At 47.5% G+C, this 19,798-nt stretch overlaps 1 protein-coding gene across 1 annotated transcript in view; it reads left to right on the top strand.

Moving 5' to 3' along the window:
* The first annotated feature begins 1,385 nt into the window (after nt 1-1,385).
* The window catches only part of NTSR1 (neurotensin receptor 1), a 54,364-nt gene continuing 35,951 nt past the window's right edge, over nt 1,386-19,798 (top strand). The window contains 2 exon segments of the mRNA XM_039563575.1: nt 1,386-1,478; nt 1,481-2,106. Coding sequence (XP_039419509.1) covers nt 1,439-1,478; nt 1,481-2,106 — 666 coding nt within the window. The 5' untranslated portion in view covers nt 1,386-1,438.

Below are 19,798 nucleotides of genomic sequence, written 5' to 3'. Positions count from 1 at the left end.
TTTCATAGCAGAAGAGCTTAAATGGAAGGAACATTGGTGTTAAGAGATTATTAGTCATTCTTTAAACTAGAGTGGGATGAGTGCTGGAAAATATTTCTCTCCAAATTGGTATGAATAACATGGCTAAATAAATCTGATTTTGGTTAGTCTTCCATGGTGTTCTTATTGGATGGAGGGAAAAGGAGCAAAACCAGGGGTAATATTGACTGCTGGGGAACGTTTGTTGTTTGTATGCAACAGATGATTTGATCGACCGAAGAATTAGACATCTTTCATCAGCTAGGGAAGCAGTCTGGGTGAACACAGAGCTCACTGGCTGTTGGAAGCAAGGTACTCAGCATCTGCTAACGAACAGGAAAAATTATGGCTGTCTTTGGATAAATCAGTGATGTCCTGAGCGGGATTTTCTTCCATCTCCTCTCTGCATTTTTAAAGATTTTATCTCAGAGACGGCTGAGTGGACAAACATCTCACCAGTTTTACAGGGTGGCTGAAAGGGTAACCCCATCACAAACCACTCACCCTTGGGGAATCTTTCCCTCTGGAGGATCCCTTTGTCACCTTGAGAATCACCATGACACCCTCACTGTCCCTACAACAGGAAAGCTCAGAGAGGAATCCACATCCCCAAATATGAAGGTATTAAGGGAAAAGTCACTGATAGGGGCCAAAGCAAAGCAGCTGTGCCACGGCACTGAGGGTGCCCCAGGCAGGTCAGGGCACAGGTAGGTATTTTTAAGTGTGTTTTCCCCTTCATTTAAATGCATTTCTCCCAGCAGCAGCAAGAGCTGAGTGGATATTTGGGAATCAGCAGTACATACAGATGTACAAAGGTGTCAGAGCACCCCTCATACCTCTCCTCTTCCTGTGGGGGATGAAGGAGGGGGCTCGGACCCACGAGCAGCCCCTTACCAGCCCTCACCTTCCAGCCGTGCCCGTGTCTGACTTAGGGATGGAGAAAGTGTGGGGGAAGTCCCAGCGGGGAGTGGCTCTGCAGCCCAGCCCGGGACCTGCTCCCTCCCTCTCTCCCAGCACGGGTCCGCACTTTGGGGACCGCGCTGGGGCTGCAAAACCCCTCTCGGCGGTGGGGCCGGGGTTGGTCTGCGGTGACCGGCGGGGAGGGCGCGGCTGTGCGGAGCGTGTGTGCGGGGTGTGTGTGTGTGTGCCTGTAGCGGTGCGTGTGTGCGGTGTGTGCGTGTCCCGGTCCGTGTGTGCGTGTGCGGGGCGGCTCCGCGCTGCCGGGGCACATCTGTGCGCGGCGGAGCCGCAGGAGGAGGGAGCCGGGGCCGCGGGGCGCTCGCACCGAGCGGGGGGCGCGTCTCGCAGTCGCACACGCGCGGCAGCCCCGGGACCGCCGGCTCCTCCCGCCGCATTAAAACGAGCCAAGTTCCCCGCCGGGGGCAGCGGCGGGCCCGGGCGGTGCTGCCCGGCGCCGGGGATGCACCCGAACGCCACGGCCCCGGCCGTGCCCGCGGGCAGCTGCACCCGCACCCCAGCGGCTATGCCAACGCGTCCAACCGCTCCGACCTGCTCCCCAAAGTGCCCGACGAGGAGGACCTGGACGTCAACACCGACATCTACTCCAAAGTGATGGTGACAGTCGTGTACTTGGCTCTTTTCTTGGTGGGCACCGTGGGCAACTCCATCACGGCGTACACGCTGGTGCGGAAGAAGTCGCTGCAGAACCTGCAGAGCACCGTGCACTACCACCTGGCCAGCCTCGCCTTCTCCGACCTCCTCATCTTCCTCCTCTGCATGCCCATCGAGCTCTACAACTTCATCTGGGTCCATCACCCCTGGGCTTTCGGGGGAGCCGTTTGCAAGGGCTACTACTTCCTCCGGGACGCCTGCACCTATGCCACGGCACTCAACATCGCCAGCCTCAGCGTGGAGCGCTACATGGCCATCTGCCACCCCTTCAAAGCCAAGAGCATCATGTCCCGCAGCCGCACCAAGAAGTTCATCAGCTGCATCTGGATCGCCTCCTTCCTGCTCGCCATCCCCATGATCTTCACCATGGGGCAGATCTACGGCAAGGACCAGGATCCCGACTCCCTCATCTGCACCGCCATCGTGGACACCTCCACGCTGAAGACGGTCATCCAGGTGAGGGACCGGGGACCGGGGACCGGGGCCGGGCAGCCGCCTCCTCCCCCGGGCCGGCCAAACTTTGCGGAGCCGGGGGGCAGGAGTGGGAGGCTGGAGCAGGAACCGGCTCGGGAAGGGGATGTCCCGGGCAGCCCTGACGGGACGCACCGGCCCGGGGTGCGCTCAGGAGGGATTTGTGGGGGTCTCGGCTCCGCTTGCTTCGCCCCTCCCCGCACCCTCTCCTGCCCCACCACGCTCAGCAGAGAGCACCGGGGTAAATCCTGCTCGGTGGTTAATCCGGCCTCGGGCCGGTACAACCCTCCGTGGAGCTCCTTCCCGTGCCCGGAGCTTCCCTCGTCCCGGTCCGGAGCTCCTGGTGCCTCAGAGCCCGGGACAGCCGGCCCCGCTCTGCCGTGTCGCGCTGGGTCCCGCCCAAAGGCGGCAGTTCATCGCCAGAAACCCCCAAATCTCCACCCTTTCTCTGCATTTTCTGCATCTCCTTCCTTTCTGCTGGAAAGCGGCCACCAAGTTCAAGGGAAATAAAACCATCTCTCCCCCTCTTCCAGTTCCTTGTGTTGATCCAGAGCCCTTTTCTTCAGTGTAGTGACAGCTCCTAATTTCAGAAAGTTTTGGACACAGGGTGTAGCACAGGCATGTGAAAAGGAGCTGCATCGTGGAAGCCAGAGGCTGCTATTTTTGCTGTTTTGGGGAAATCCATAGCTGGTTTAATCAGCAGCCCCTCCTGACTTCAGCACAGCTTCGCTGCTCTCCACTCAGTGCTAAATCCAACACGCCCATGCGTGGAACGGATTTCAGCATCAACACTTGCCGTGCTCCAGTGCTCTGGTGGGTTGAGGCATTTGTTTACTGGAGCATCGGGCTTGAAAAATGTAAGAGACACGGAAGGAGGGACAGAAGAGATCAAGACACCAATCTCCACAGTCCCTTGGCTGCCAGGCTTGCATGTGATAGCCGCTCAATTTTTTATTTGGAACATGAATTTCAGGTGGGGTTAATCAGCGGGCAGTTGGAATTTAAAGCTGCATGTGTACTGGAGTCCCTGGGATGTTCCCACACTTAAAGGGAGGGAACTTAAATGGAAATGAATCAGAACCATTCCCTCCCACTAAAAGCAGGTGAGGGTTTGTGCATTTAGATTTAAGACCAGAGCCTGTAAATGTTTAGACATAACTCTCCCAGTTTCCCCTCTGTACTGTTTCAGTAAACCAAAATCAAGCCCTGGTAGAAGCCCTGGATTCCCTCTGCATTTTGTTATGATCCCCAACTTTCATCTGAGGTGGTGAGGGCTGCATTTCTCCTGTAGATGCCTGGAAGGTTTTGTCAGCAGCCGCCCAGTGTACTTAACCCAAATTCTCTACTCTCTGAGGAGACGTGAGCCATCTGATTTGAGAACTATGTGACTGAAATGCATTATTTCCACTCATCTTCCTCCTCGGATTAAACTGATGCTCATTGTTACCATGGTAGGGCTAAAACCCTATCCATATCTTTGGAGATTACACTTTAAACAGTTCTCAGTGTACCTTACAGTCTTGCAATTATTCAGGCTATACCTTATCCCATTAGCCAAGTCAGGAGAAGACAGACATGAATGTATTAAGTGTGTGTGAAGTTCACCTGTGGGCTTTTCCTCATGTATTTATATTTAATTAACTAGTGGATTAATTTAAAAGTTAAAAGAAAGAGGCAGCTGTTGGGGAAGAAGGAAGAACCAAACCCCAAACCATGTCAATCTGTTCCTTCTCGGGGGATCTGGCTGCAAAAGTGGCTTTGCCAGGACAGGAAGGTTGTTTCATGGTTTTACTCCATTCCTCTGAGCACAGGGAAGCATCACACAATGTGAGGCAGGGCCCTGGGCCGGGGAAGGCTCTGGAGTGAATAAGCAAAGCAGCTGCAAGTCAGGTTTGAAGTGCGTTAATGGAAACCATCGCACAGCGTGTGAGCCGGCGCTCTCACGTCGTAAGCTGTGCAGAGGTTTAAAAAAAGACAAATGATGGAAGATCCGGGAGAGAAAGGGCAGTGCTGATGTGGAGTGTGACGTGCAGAGGTCTTGCTGGGTGGCAATCTGGAGCCCTGGTCTTTCGTGGTGCGTTCAAGCTGCTTCAGAGCATCTCTGCAACTCATTGCGTTCATTTTCTGTCTTTAAATTAAGGAGAGCAATGATGAACTTGCTCGAGCTGGCAAAACACTTGTAATAAATCACTCAACATATTTTGCTCCTATTCCTGTTTGGCAAACTGTCTAAAGCAAACTGGCATTTTTTTTTTTGGAAGCCATTAGTTCTCCAAGTGGTTTTATTTGTTGACTGATTGAAAGCCTGTCCCAGAACAGGGCAACTGTAACCATTTATATCCTCAGAGCCCAGTGTGAGCCATGGTTTTGCTGGGATCATTACAGGAGAATGTTCCTCTGGAACAAACTTCTGGGAACAAATATTTCACAGAATCACAGAATATTCTGAGTTGGAAGGGCCTATTTGATTGTAGTAATTTAATATCTCCGATTTTGAAAAAATTCCTCAGTGTTTGCTTTGAATAGTCAAGTTTGAATGGACATTTCTGAGTGAAATTAGACTGAATGTGAACAACCAGGTTTCCTCGTAATAATAATAAAAAAGTAATTATTCAAACAACACTCAGGATATTTGGTTCTTGCACATTTTAACTCTCACCACTTAAGCTCCACATCAACTGTAAGAGGTAATTACTGATATTCTTCTAGCAATTACAAATTGTTCAGGGCAGCACATAATCAGGAAGAGCAGTGAGTGAAATGTTCTGCAGGGTGACACTGCGTGTCCTCACGAGCCGTACGCCGGGCACATCTCACCTCTTGTCATCAAGGCATAAGCCCTGTGTGGTCTCTGATATGGAATTCTTAGAACTATTTCCCAGCTGTGCTCATCACTGTCTTTGCAGCTGCTTAAATCAGCCTGTGGATCTGGTTTATTATGTATTCTCCATTGCCAAGTTTTCATGTTGCTTCTGTCAGTCAGGGACGTCTGGTTCGGATTTTGGCATCCACTGGGATCTGGTAACAGGAGTAAGTCCATTACAGCCACATTATTTAGTAAACTCTTAGCTGGCAGACATCCTCTGAAAAGCACTGTAGCCAATTTTAGGACCTTTTCCCACATAGATTAAACACCTCTTAAAGCCATACAAGTAAATTCATGTTTTCATGGCACTTCAGCTGGAGGAGGTTTTAAAGCTCCTTGTTGTGGCAGCAATAGATACAAGAGTTCTGAGGCAGGATGAGAGGCTTCCCCTGTTCACTTGTGGGTCTGTGCCTGTGGGGTTGGCTCTGGGACCAGCTTCCCCAAAACAGGATCCCACCAAAAGTCCTGATCTACCATGTGCAGCCCCGTGTGCCATTAACACTGCACACTCTCAGCCCTGGTTTTCAAAAAAGCTCTGAATTTTACTGGCCAGATGCTGTGCAAATTGATTTTCCTGCTTATTACTTTTTTACCTTCATACCCGTTTTGTGGAGAGGTTCACAGCAGAACCTGGGGAAAGAGGGGAAGCTGAAAGAAATACCTGGAATCCTGGTGTACCATCAGTCCCTACACATGGAGTCAGCAGCTCCTCAACCTAAAATCCCAGGATTTTATCTGAGCCTGGACACACGTGCAAGGGGAGCTGGGTGTGGGCAGCTCCTGGCACCCCAAAATTCACAGGGGGAAGATGTTTTTGCACTGGCATGGCACAGCCTGTGCTTGGATGGCTCTGCTGCAAAATGTCCCCTAAGCTACAGCAAGTGCCTGGGTAGAGTGTCTGACACATGCTAATGTTTTATTTGCACGGACAGCTGGTGTGATCCCATTTATTAAAACACATGGCAGCAGGCCCTGCTCCTCCATAAACTGCCACAGCTCCAGCAGCTCCAAGTTGCTCATTTGTTAGGGCAGCACTTGGGGAACTCCTCTGCACCTCCTCACACTTCTGAAGGATGCTGTGGATCTGCTCTGCCTCAGCCCACCCTGCACGGCTGCAGCTCACCCATCCCTGCAGAGCCCTTGTTTATCATGTTTTATGAAGCCTGCTCACAGTTTGGATGATTTGTAGAGTAAATAACTCTGCACATGAAACAACTGCTTGCCCAAGGGGCTCCTCAGCTTTATTTCTGCCTACATTTCTTCATGCGATGCCTTTGAAGGCACCTGCCAAAGAGCCTCAGGTGTGAAGGGGATGGAAAGGGAGGACCAGGAGTCTTGACATCCATTATCATGCTCTCTACACACTCTTCCAAGGGTCATCTATTTAATTCCTGTCAGTCTGAGAAGTTCACAGAGCTATAAATTCCACGTATGATGTTGCAAACATGCCCTTACACTTTCCTCTGGTGAGGAGCACCTTGGCAGGGTGGTGGAATGTGCTCAGTGCTCTGGTGCTGTGGAAGGCAGGGCCCTGCTCACCATCAGATCTGTGGTGCCAAGTAAATAAACATGAGAAGCATTTCTCTATATTACGTGAAAATAGCAAGCCATAAAACCAAGCGGCTGAATTCTCTCCAGGTTTGCTGGCAAATCCTATCCAGGATTAGTCAATGGTTCAGGAATCCTGTGTTTATACTAGAATAAACACAGTATTGACTAGAAGAATTGAAGTTGATTTCTTTTCCTTAAGTCACAGCTGAACTTCTACTGTAGCTTTTAATAACGGTGCTGTTCTAAATCACTCACTACCCCAGAGAAGTCCTGAGTGTCACTCACCCCTCTGATGGCACCACAAATAGCACCTTTGTGGCGGGATTGTGTCCCATCAGGTCACAATGCTACCACACCCTCAGGTAGACAAGGAAATGAAGATATTGGTGTGTAAATGTGTCTGGATCCATCCCCACAGCGATGGAGAGGGACCCCCGCCCCAGCAGCAATGCCCATCTGTTGTGGTGGGAGCATCCCTAAAGCTGCCTTTTTTTCATCAGCTCTTCAGGGAACCCAGGGCTTTAACTCAGCATATGCACGACAGCCCAGCCTGCCTAATCCCAGCCCGTTTACACTCTGCTCTGTCTCGCAGCTAGATCTAATTTAAATAAGCTCTTGTGTTCATTGCTTTACATAACCACTTGAGCCTGCTGTGTTTTGCCAGTTCTTACATAATTTCTTCTCTTTTTTCCCCCCCAATTGGTTTTAATTCACTTGATTTCTTTTTCCCTCCCCCTTCCCGAGATGTCAGCTGGAGAGATAATAAAAAATGAGGAAATGTGGCCGACTGATTTAGCTCTTAGGTTTTCCTCTTACCAACAGTTTGTGAAGGCAGAAGAAATGAAGGTAATCTCGTAGTTGCTTTTCCCAGAGGAAAAAAAAATCCAAAAACCTTCATCTGTCTTTAATCTTTCAGATCATTTAAAACAGCTATTTAATTGTCATCTCTCTGCTTTCCCCCTCCTTTCCCTTAAAGACTTTCACTCTTGTCTCTGTGCAGCATCTGCTCGAGACTCACAGATGGCACTTTTGCTTCCTGACGTTTAGAAACGCTTCTGTGTCCTGCCCGAGGCAGGCAGGATGGGCAGCATCCCCGTGTGGGACACAGGGGTACCCAGGTGGGGGACAGGGGGGAATTTGGGCTCCCATGGTGTCCCCACTGCCTTTTCCCTGCTGTGAAATTGCCCCTCGCTGAGGGTCACAGGACGGTGGATGAGCAAAGGTGTCTGAGGGGTCCTGGGCTGGTGAGGTGGGAAGGGTGAGCCCTAAAGCAGAGAACATTAAATGCCAAACCCATCAGTCCCAGTGCTGACACCCCTCCTTTCCCTCACATTAAGCAGACAAATCTGGGTTATTACTTTCCCAGTCTCTCTGGTTGCTCTTTGCCCTCTGGTACAAGCCACTCTCACCTGTGAAGCTGGAGATGCCTCCAATGCCCAGCTCACTCATCGTGCTCCAGTAACATCTCCCCCAGGTCTTGCCTTCCATGGATACCATTTCTTCTATCCAATTGCAAAATCTCTTAGGTGTGGGTTTTTAAAAAAACCCAAACATACAATGATGATGAATCAGTTGAGCTAATGAGTTATTCAGAAAACAAGCGCTTGGGTATAGAAAAGGTGGTGGTGGTGGAGTACTAACCCTGACTGGGGAGCAAATTTCTGAGCTGATGGTTCATTCCCAGTATATTCCTGCATTCACTTAAGTTTTCCATGTATGGGAAGAAAATATTAGTGAGACAAATTTGTATCCCATTACTCAAGTGCCTTGTCTGTGGAGATCCATCTTCCTCCTCTCTCCCTGGGGTACTAGAAACTCATCTTCACCCCTGCTCCTGCTGGGACATAGGATGCTGTGGCACAGGGCTGTACTGTGTGACTCTCATCCTTGGCCTTTGGAGAGGATGCATCTGGTGGGCTGGAGGAGCTGCTCACCTGCAGGTGGTTTCAGCATGTGAGATTTGCTCCTCATCTCCTGTGGCTTTTTCACTTCAGTAATTCTCAGTGCAGAGTGCACTGCTGGGCACAGCTCCATGGGGGCCTTTCCTCTCCCAGGAAAAAAAGCATGACAGAATGGATAAGGTCTTTTTAGCTGAACTTTTTATTTTGAGGAGAAGTTCATTGAGGTTTCTTTGAAGCTTTTGAGTTCTCATGGGCTAGGGGCAATTGTCAGCTGAAGACAGACATCAAAGAGATGAGATTTTCCCAGTAGAAATGGAAAAAAAATAACAAGGAAAAATCGTAAAATTTCATAAAGCCTAGCATTTGAAAAGGGAGAAGAAGCATCTATTTTATGCAAAATGCTCATGAAAAATCTGGGAGTACCTCTGAACTGGAGAGTCACGGACAGAGCAGAAAGCATGTTCAGTATCAGTAAATCAGGGAGGCACTGGAGGGGCAGCGGTGCCAGAGGCTGTGCCCTGGGTTGGGTGGCATTGCTCGTGGCTGTGCTGTCACCTGCAGGGGAGCAGCCCCTCGCTGTCCTGTATCAGGTTCATCTATGGATGTCCCTGCTGCCCTCTCCTCTTGGGCAGCTCAGCCCTGCTGCCGGTCCCCTCCTGCCAGGCTCAGCCTGATGGTGATTCCTGCTGCCTTGGCTCTGCTCTCAGGGCTTTGTGAGGTGTCAGCAGCCAGAGTAGGAGCAATCCCATCCCTTAACTATCTCATTTTCTTCCTCCTTTAACCTTGAAAAAAGGTGTTCCTCACCTTGCCAGCATCACCCACACCTGGGAGCAGGGACCTGCTGCAGATCTGCCACGAGCACTTTGATGCAGGATGACATTTGGCTCAGCAGACCCCTATTTTTGATCAGGACTCCAAGGAGCTAATTAATATAGTCATTGCAATGCCACATGCTATTAATTTTAACTTTATCAAGAACAAAGGATGTCTGCACTGCTGAACCAAGCAAATGTGGTCTTAATATGTGGTAGGACTGTCATACCACCTTGTTCCCTTGGAGAATTTGTTTAATAAGTCCATAACTATTTGAGTATGTTCAATAAGAAATTAACCCACTTTCCCCTCCTATTCAATGATTTTTTCAAAACCATCTTATAAAAATGCAGCTCACACAGCTGCTGGGAAAGTTTAACTCATTGCTCGCACCACCATTGATTCCTCCTGCAAAGATCTTACATTTTATCCCCACAGGCGTAGTTTATACATTTTAATATAAAAAAGAAACTCAGTCCTTTGAGTTTCCCATGTTTCATTTTTTCTTGCTGTCAGTCACGGGCTTGTGACACTGTCACGCTTGTTCCTTAAATCCAAGTGTGTCAAGTTTGATAAAGCACTGTAGGCAGAAGGAGAAGGATAGGTTTAGACTAGTAAAGAGATTATTTGACCTCAAGGTACAATGATGGGGAGCTGTGTATGCCCCAAACACTTAATAAACTGCATTTACTAGCCCAAGGAGCAAACTCTACCTCAGGCTTGTCTCCCTCACAACTTGCACGTGTTTCCTGGCCAATCCAGGATGGAAAATCCCTTGAAAGGAAAAAAAAAAAAAAAAAAAGGCAGGAATTTGGTCAGAAAGTATCTCAGAGTGCAGCAGTCCAGAGGAGCAGGGCTCATGGCCAGCCTGGCACTCTGAACCCAGGCTGGAGGTCAAGCCATGCCAGGAAACAAACCCTGTAATACCTGAGGCTCCACGAGGCCGAGAGGAGCTGCAGCAGAGAAAAACGCTGAAGAAAAGCAGCAATAAAGTAACCAAGAAGTTCGCTTCTCTTTTGGGATAAGTCCTTTTTTTCTCCCTTGAAAGTCTAATTGAATTTTCTTTGCTCCCCTCCTCAGCAGGCTAAGGGGAGGCTCCAGCACAGCCTCCTGCCTGCTCAGCCTTGGTGGAGAAAATCAATAAGTAGGGTGTGGAGAGGGGGAGAGGGAAGCAAAAGTGTCCACAATACTTCCAGCAGTCATAGAGCTTGGGCTGAGACCATAAACCTCACTAAACAGGTTAATTTTCCCCCAAAATGAGTTTCTCAGGGCACCAATGATGGAACTTGCCAGTGCTTTTCCCTTCAGCGAGTCATGCAGATGAGCAGAGCTGCACAGTTCACTGTTAGCAGCTCTCACACTTGGGTCTGCAGTCAACAGGGGGACAGTGTTTGACTTAAATATGGCCTTTAATTTATTTATTACTGCATATCCACCACTCAGTATCATATTTAATGCAAATAACATTCAAGTGAAATCCCCTCTGAGAGGCACATTATGAAGATTAACAGCCCGGCTTTTCTGTTACTCTGGTTTGTTCACTGTTGATTTGTGCCCTGTGCTTTGTAGGCAAGCACTGGCAATATTTGAATCCAGAAATCTATATCTAAGCCTGCTGTTTTGCAAAAATCAGTGCCCAAGAGCCTGCTTGTGATTCCACAGCCAAAGAAAAGGGCTGGAGGCATGAAAACCTCTGGGAAATGCTGACATCCAGGTAGGTGAGAACCTAGAAAGGCTGTTTTTGCTGGTCACACAATAGGGCTTTGGAGAGGGGTTTATTTCTTTTAATCACATAACCCACTTTTCTTTTAAATAGGCTGTCAGGAAAATTAATCTCACCAAGCTTAAGATGATACTGAACATATTCTCATGCCCTGAAATTGTGTGGAGCTGTTTTATTCCTTTGGATCTTTGTGTGGTGAATTTGTCAGGTGTAATGCCATGGGCCCGGCACCTCATTATGGAATTTCCTAGTAGGTTTGTGTGGGTTTGTGTGTGTTTTGGGTCATTCTCTGTCCCTCCCTCTGTTCACCTTTCATGGAGGAGAAATGTGACCAACGCCACACTGTAAAATGTGGCCAAATCTGTTAGTTGCCTCACCAGAGTGGTGCCCCTTGTTCCCTGTGTCATCGTACAGGTTCTGGCTCTGTCACTGCTGCACTTGTTGCTTGCTAGGAGCTTGTCTCTTGTGGCAAAGGGGAAGGGAAACCTCTCCCCTCCTTTCCCCAAGAGGGACTCAAGCCATGGTGAAACTGTCAGGGGCTCTGTTGCTTGAGGGCAACGTTGGAGTATCAGAAGGGAATAACCAGCCCAGCTTTAACTAGAGAGAGGTCAGTGCAATGGCAGCATGGCCAGAAGCACTGCCTGATCTGATGGTTGTTTTCCAAGAACATCCTGGAGCCAAGGAAATACCATTTATTCTTTAGTATCTAGCAAGAAAGGGAGCTTGTTTGAAGACGGAGCACTAGCAGCTGCAATAGCCATTTTTCTGAGTCAAAGGAAGCAGCAGAAGCCTATTAGACCTTGTGTCACTGCTGAATACTCTGCTTGGGAGCAGCAAAAAGCTTAGGGAATTTCCAGCTGAGCTCCATTATGGAAGCATTTTCCCTCAGTTCATCACAAGCCAAAATATGGGGGTGCCACAGACAGTGTGTCCCAGGGCAGTGCTTCCAGTGAGGACAAAACCACAATTACCCAAAGAAAGGGGTTTTCCAAGGGGCCAGGGCAGAGAGGGGATAATAACAGCAAACACAGAGAGGCTGTGGCTCCCAGCACCCAGTGGCCAGGCTCAGCTCCCAGCCACAAACCCTCTCTGCTCCTCCCAGACCCCGTCATGTCCCACTGCTGCTTCCCATGGTCTTTGTTCCAGCAAGGTTTCAGCTTGGTGCAATCCCTTGCCAGCCTGCTCTTTCAGTTCCCCCTCTGTAGGCTGGTTCCCACTGCATGAGGGGCAGGCTGAGAGCTCAAGGAGATGCTTGGAAGGAAGAGAAGTGTTTCAGGTTAAAAACAGGGATGGGGCTTTAGGATAGAGCTGTGCCTGAGGGAGCTGCTCTGCTTCTTTATGAGAAAGAACAGGCCTCCTGCTCACCAGTGATATTAATATTTGGGGTCCTGTAGGAAAAGAGAAGGAAGATGAAGCATGGCAGGAGCTATTTATTTTTGAGAATGAGATGCCAGCTGCATTACTGCTTTCCAGCTCTATCTCTTCCCAGAAAATGAGTCTCCAACCCCAGTCCCTCCCTGCCTAGCCTGAGTTCCTCTGAAAAGGGCTAGAGATTTGATATGCAGGGAATGGTTTTATCAGAGGGAGATGAGACAGAAGGTCTTCCCCTTTCATGATTGCTTTTATCTTCCCTCTTCCTCCTGTTATCAGTGGAGATATTGCAAGAAAGACTGTTACAAATATAGTGAACAGCCAGAAATAAAGCTTGCTGGTGTCTTCATTACTTTAAAAAGAGTGTGTTTGGGAAAGGGAAAATCTCTGGTCAGACCCTAGATGTTTTCTCATATCATGTAGTGCTGTGCTAAACTTCATCCCTTAAATATTGCCCAGGCAAAAGCTGCTTTTAAGGGCCCTCAGGAGCTGCCCCCCTCATTGTGAGGTTATGTCTCTGAGCACTTCCATAAACCAAGTTCAATAATGTTTCTGTTTTCTGCTCCAAAGGTTGCTGTTCTTTTCCCCCCTTGAAATAATGGAAAACTTGGTTAAACTCGTCAACTATTTAGGGGAAAATGCAATTTACTCAGTTTCAATTAAAAGAAAACACCCAAAGCAATAAAAAACCCACTGGCAGCCTGTAAGTAATAGAAGCAAAGAGGCAAGGGCAGAAACAGGGCAAGAAATGACAGTTTTATAAACCTCCTGCTGGGTAGGGATAGAAGAGGTCTTTGTGCCTGCAAAACAAAACTGTTTTTTCTGTAAAGCAGCTATTGACTGGAGCTCTCCAACTGCAGCTGGAGCTGTGCACAGCGGCCACACGCCTGCAAACAGACCGACTTCCTCCTCACTGAATTCGGAAGAGACAGGCAATGCTTTCCCTTGGTGCTCTAAATCAGAGCTGTGCTTTCAAATTCAGGAAAAAACCCGCGCATTCCGGGTGATTTTTCAGGAGAAGGAGTTGGTTCAGGTGATTTTCAAGGCCTTTCCTTTTTTTTCCAGTTTTGCAGGGCTGCAGCCTTTTGCTGGGGCCATGTCTGTCAGGGTGCAATGCCTGGTTTTCCATGTGGATTTGCAGTAACACCTTTCCTCAGAGCCAGCCTCAAGGCAGCAGAGAGGAGCTTGCTTAAAAGGCCACGTGTATCGATCGGGCTGTAGAGATTATCTTGACTTGTGACCTGTGGGTACTGTTGAGACAAGATTGAAGCACAGCCGAAAATCTTCTGGGCATTAATTCCTTTCCAGCATTGGGCTTCTTTCCTCTTTGGGAGGCTGGTCCACACCTCAGGTCCTTACACTTTTGAGGATCAGCCTCTGCTGCTAGGTAATTGGTGATGGGACATGGGGAAATGGCCTCAAATTGCACCAGGGGAGGGTCAGCTTGGATGTTAGGAAAAATTTCCATACTGAGTGGCTAAGCAATGATGATCCTATAAAAACATTAATAGTTAGCAGATTTCCCTCTATTTCTACAAATTTTGCGCAAGCACACCTGGAAAACCTGCTCGTGCTCCATGGAGCCATCGCATGGACCAACCACATCCTCCTCTCCAGACCCAGCATCCCTCAGGAGCAGTGCTGCTCTCCTGCCAAGACTCAGCCCGTGGCTGGGGCCTTTCAGGTCAGCATCTCAGCAGCAGGGAACCCACTCCGGTGGACAGAGTCCTTCTGCCTGGCTGCCTTCACTTATAAACAGACACCAGTCCCAAAGACGGGGTGGTGTTGTGGTGGGGGGAAGCTGGTTTCCTTCCTCGGAGCTGGGTGATCCCAATGCTTGGGAATTGCCCAGGAATGGGTTTGGCAGTCAAAGGCCTCTTCAGCAATGGTGAACCATAGACTCACAGAATGGTTTTAGTTGGAAGGGACCTTAGACACCATCTCATTCCAATCCCCTGCTCTGGACAGGGACAACTGCCACTAGACCAAGTTGCTCCAAACCGCATCCAACCTGGCCTTGGACACTGCTGTGCCCAGCAGCCCAAGAGGCTGATGGGGAGAAAATGCCCCAACCCTTTCTGGGAATGAACTTGTTGAAAATTATTACCAGCAAACATCGAGGAGGAAGCCTTGAAAAATTACTTTCCAGGCTGTGGCAGTGGTTGTTTTGACAGAGTTTTGATGCCTTCATTCGATATTCCATTGAAGCTTTGCTGGAGATAAGTGATCTCATAGAAAACAGGGCTTTTGTGTCTGGTCACAAAGAGTGAATTGCAAAGACTGCTGAGGGAAGTAGAGCACTTATTCAGGGAGACAAGGATTTCAGCTGAAAATAATCATGGCTTTTTCATTTATAATTCTAGCTGCAACTTGTCAGGAATCTGCCTCCATCCAGGCTGATTGGGCTGGAAATGGGGCAAACCAGTGATAAAATGAGCACTGATCACCCCCAAGAAAACAGCTTGTTCCAAGACTTACTCACAAAATGCTCCCAGCTTCTCCTTCTCTCACAACGTGGTGTGCAGCAAAACCTGGGATGTTTTTAGGAGCACATGGTTAGGGCGGTAACGTAGATGTGAAGTGGAGCTGCAGCCCTGCCAGCCTCTCAGAACTGTTGGGTGAAGTTTTGTGTTGAAATTGTTTTAAGGTGAACGAGACAAACTTGTCTGGAGCACCAGCACCAAGCCCAGCAAAAAATGGACTGATTAAATAAACAGAGATTTCCCTGTTTATTAGTGCTGTTTAGATAACTTTGAAATGCTTATTTTTCAAAGTAAATGGATTACATAACCCTTTTCCCTATTTTTGGCTCGAGAAGGAGTCAGTGAATTTTCTGTTTCAGAGCAGAACATTTGTGCTTTTCACCATGATTCAAGGAACAGTTTTTTAGTCTGAAACTGGTGTGTGGATGATTCACAGTGACACATTTTGTGTTGGCAGCAGGCACCACCTCAAAAGCCTCGTGCACTGTGTGGTCAGGGCTGTGCCTCTCCAAAATTTGGGCCTGAAGCTGCACTGAGTCTGGGGGAGCCAGGCTGATCCCTGGACCACACCAGAGTGCAAGTTGGCATCAGAGCTGGTCTGTGGCAGCCTTTCTTTTAAGCGTACATCCTCATACTTGTGAAAAGTTTCATGAGTTATTTTACTTCCAGTTTTTCCTTACTTTCCATCATGGTTTACATGTTCTCCTCCATTTTTGATGCTTTCTGGGCATCCTTTGGTTTGGATCTGTGGGGCTTTTTTTTCTTCTTTTTTTTAAAGCAAAACAGACAGGGTTGGAGTGGGGGCTGGGTCTGCTTCCCAGAAGGCTGTCCTTGCTGCACTGCAAGGAAAATAATTTCCCACTCTAGTTGTCCCTGGCTTCCATCACTGCAAGTGAGAAGAGATGGAATGGTGCAAAAAGTGTTGTGGAAACTGTGCTGTTTAACTCTCCCTTTAGAGTGCAATCCATCAAAGTAATTACATGCAGCTCAGGAACCTCAGGCTGCTTCAACAATGGCATTCTCCTGTAGCTTTTCTATTTCCATCTAATTAAAATGTTATTGTTTCATTCATGTTAGTTTGCATTTTAAATAAGGAGATAGGGACAGAGCGGCTGATTGGTAACTTATTCTCTGTGTGAGTAAAGATAAGCACTAATCACCCTGTCATACTCCTGCTTTCCTTTTCCTTATGCATCTCAGACATCAAATTGCAAAAGAAGGGGTTTGATGACATTGATTTATTTCCTCTGTTGGGTGTCAGGAGGGGAAGGTGACAGGCCCTTGGCCCACTGCCTGAGCAGTCACTGTCTTCACAAGTTGCATTTTGAGGAATGAAGGAATGTTCATCCCAAAACAAAGCTCTGCTTTGGAATTTAATGGGCTTCCATCTCCTCTTGCCTTTAATTTTTGCTGTGTTTTATCACCTGCCTCTTCATTGTATCAAGAGAGGGAAGGGAGGAGAGTAAGGCTGGGCATGTACAGAAATATCCGTTTTGGAAACACAACTAGAAATAATCTCCATTAAAACATGGTGTGGCCATGATTTGCTCCCAAAGCGGCCAGGATGCAGCAGGCACCATCCCCACCACGCTGGGGAGGCTCAGCAGCTCAGGCTCCACCAGCCTTCCCCACTCCCTGGCCACAAAGCCCCTCAGCCAGGGCAGTGATGCTCAGCGGAGGTTTGGGCACACGAGTTGGGAGCAGAGCTGTGATACCCAGCCCAGCTGGGGATGGAGGTGGGATTCAGCTGGAATGTGGCCATTTGAAACCTCCCCTGCTCCAAGGGTTTCTGCAGCCCTGGAGCACGTGTGCTTTTGGAGGGTATTTTTAGCAAACTTCGGTTTACTGAGGCTCACAGAGAAGTAGAGCATCAGCATCTGGAGGAGCTGTCATTCCGCTTCCAGTCTTGCAGGAGTAACACATTGACTTATTTATGAGAGCAGTCAGCTCTCCTCTCCCTGTGTGTAACAATCTACTTTACTTCTCCCAGCTCAGAGAAATAATTTTATTGTCAACCATTCTGTGCCCTTAATAAAACCTTAAAACAAGTTAAGCAAGCTTTGAGGGAAATGGAAATGTTCCCAGATATATATATATATGTTTTATTCTTTCCAAAATAACCCACTCTTTCACTGTCTAAACTAGCGAGCAGTAATCACTGCTCTGGCCAAAAGGAGGAGGACAAAATTACTTCTTTTACAAGACAACATCCAAATACTTTGCACCCAGTAGGAGAAGCTTAATCTGTTAGCTGGGAAATGCCCGTGTCAAGAATGACTAACCTGAAACCAAAATGATACCTGGAAAACATTGGAATATATTCAATGCTTCCTGCAGAGAAAGATCCATCAAAATGAAAGGACAGACTGCTTCCTCCTCCTTTGTTTCTGTCCTGATGAACTTTCTTCATTTCTATGCTTTTTTTTTTCTTTTTTATGGGGGTGGGAGAGCCAAATACTCTGAAGGCACTGGTGGTTCACACTTGAAAACAAAGTTGTCTTGCTGTCACAACCTCTGATGCTGAGCCTCACAAAAGCACTGACGCTTTGGGAGAAATCTTGACCTTCTCTGGCATGGCAGGAACCCAGAGAAATGTTGGGTGAGCAGGTTCCAGATGAGATCAGAGCAGGTGGGTGATCCCCCAGGGCACGTTGCTTCCAGTGCTCATGGGGTGCAGTCACTATTTCTCCTTCCTCCTCCCTTTGCACCGGAGATGTTCCTTCTGCACATGGAGAATGATGGCATTTGTGGTTTCATAGTGAAATAATTCATTTTCAAAGGAGAAAGGTGCTTGGGTCAAACCAAGAATGAATTAAGAAATTTATCGGGGAGAAGTTAAACAAAACAATTACTTCAGGGTTAACCTACAGCCCTTGTGTGAAAATTAAATTTCTAGTTTGAGCTGAGGTGGATCACTTTGCTTCATTTTGGGCTTATAACTCACCTTTTTCTTATTTCTTTTTTAGCTTAGGACAGTTCTGAAATAAAGCAGAAGTTCAACATATTTTCTTATTTAATATTTTGAAACGAAATGTGTTAGTGTTTCCAGGGAGAAAACAAGTGTTTATTTGAAAACACTGAAATAGTTCAACATTTCCTCCTTTTTTATCAGTTCTGTATGTTGAATTATGACAAATAGCTTTTGGTTTCCATCCAAAAATCCATTTTGCATCAAATTCACCACTCTCTTAAGAAGATTATTTGTCTGTAACTGCAGCATTCCTAAGCAATGGCTGTGTCCTGGACCTCCAGGTTTGTAACTCCTCATCCCTCTGCCTCAGCCTTCACAGGATGACCTGTGGGAGCTGCTGGAGCTTGGACCAGAAACCTCCAGAAGTACAAGCACAGGGTTCTACCCTCAATTTAGAGGCTTCATTCTGCAGGAGGGGTCCAAAAACACACTGCAAAAGCTGTTGGAGCAGCCCTAAGTTAGAGCAGATATTCAAGGCTCATAACACAGGTACAGGAGGCTTCAAGGACCACAAGATTTGCTTTCACTTTTCCATGGCAATTAGAACTGCTTCATCTATTAGAAACCCCTTACAGGACAAAACCATTCTTCAGTTGTTTTTATAACTTGTATTCTCACATCTCCTCAGTCCCTGTACTTTTCATCATCTTACAACAGCATGTCACGACTCCTTCAATGCACAGAGCTCTGAAATTCTCCAAACAGATTTCCCTGGTAATATTTTTGTACAGCTTTCACTGTGTCACTGTGATGAGTCAAAGCACATCTGATTTGGCTTCATCACTCCCTGAGCCAGGTTCCACTTCTTTTAAGCATTTTAATTAATGCATAATAAATAAGTAAACTGATACCTAAGTTGCCCCCTAGAAGTTAGGCACAATCTTCTTGGCATTCTCTCTTGATTCATTTTGCTTGAAGTATCTGTCTTCAGTGTGTCTTTTTTAAAAATTTATTTTGTTTTTGCTCCTTCAGTGCTAAAGATCAAGTGTTTTTCCTTGTCTGTGTCAGGTATTTACCAGAAAGGCCCTGCAGGAAGAGTGTTTAATAAGGTCTCTAATTGGTTCTAAATATGTTAATCCAAATAGCACTCAAGTGGCTGGTGCCCCTCTCTCTTTATGTTTGGTTTGTGCTTTTTATTTTGGTTTTCAGGTTGTGAGACTGGCTGTATCATTAAAGATCAGACTAATGCCTCTTTTTCATCCATATGATCTCTGCTTTACCAAAGGCTGTGCAGCAAAGCAGAATTTCTGAATGCCTTTGCAACAACACAGAGGTCCTCACCTGTGAAGTTTTGACACCCTTGAATTAGGTTTGAACTCTGCCTTTAGAATTAAAGCTGGTCCATGCATGTATTCATACAAACAACCATTTTTTCATGCAAAAATGGCTTTATAATTACACTGGAAGGGCTTTTTGCAGAGCCAACAGCTCTATCTGCTTGTAACAACTGCAGCTGCAGAGGCCTGGATGTAGCTGGATGCCCACAGGTTTGGGCTGAGTGAGGAGGGAGCTGCACTTCTCAGCTCCTTTGTGTGAGCTGTGAACCTGAAGAAGTGGTCAGAGTTGCCACAGACCTGTCATTGTAGCATTTTTTTTCAAATTAAGCAGTGCCAGGAAATAGAACGTAAAATGAACGAGAGCTGTAAGTAATGGAGCAAGAAGCAGCAATGTGTGTTAACCATCCCCAGGGGAAAACATCTGCAGCAGTGATAGAGTGATGCTCAGCAATTCCTCTGGGCTGGCTGGGACTTGGCTTTGGTCACTGTCTTTGTCTCCATCACTCACCTCTTGATTGTAAACAGCAGCTCAGCAGGGAGTTGAGTCTTGGGAACGTTTAATTTCTATCTTAAACAAAATCCAGTGATGCCTCTCTGAGCTGGGAACTCAATACAGCCTAAATGGAGGGAATGGCTCACATGGTGAGGCCCTGGCACAGGGTGCCCAGAGAAGCTGAGGCTGCCCCATCCCTGAAGTGTTCAAGGCCAGGTTGGACAGGGC

Source organism: Corvus cornix, chromosome 20 (genome assembly GCF_000738735.6).
Source record: "Corvus cornix cornix isolate S_Up_H32 chromosome 20, ASM73873v5, whole genome shotgun sequence".
NCBI lineage: Eukaryota > Metazoa > Chordata > Aves > Passeriformes > Corvidae > Corvus > Corvus cornix.
The sequence above is the reverse complement of the archived record's forward strand: the minus strand, read 5'-3'. Positions and strand labels throughout refer to the sequence as shown.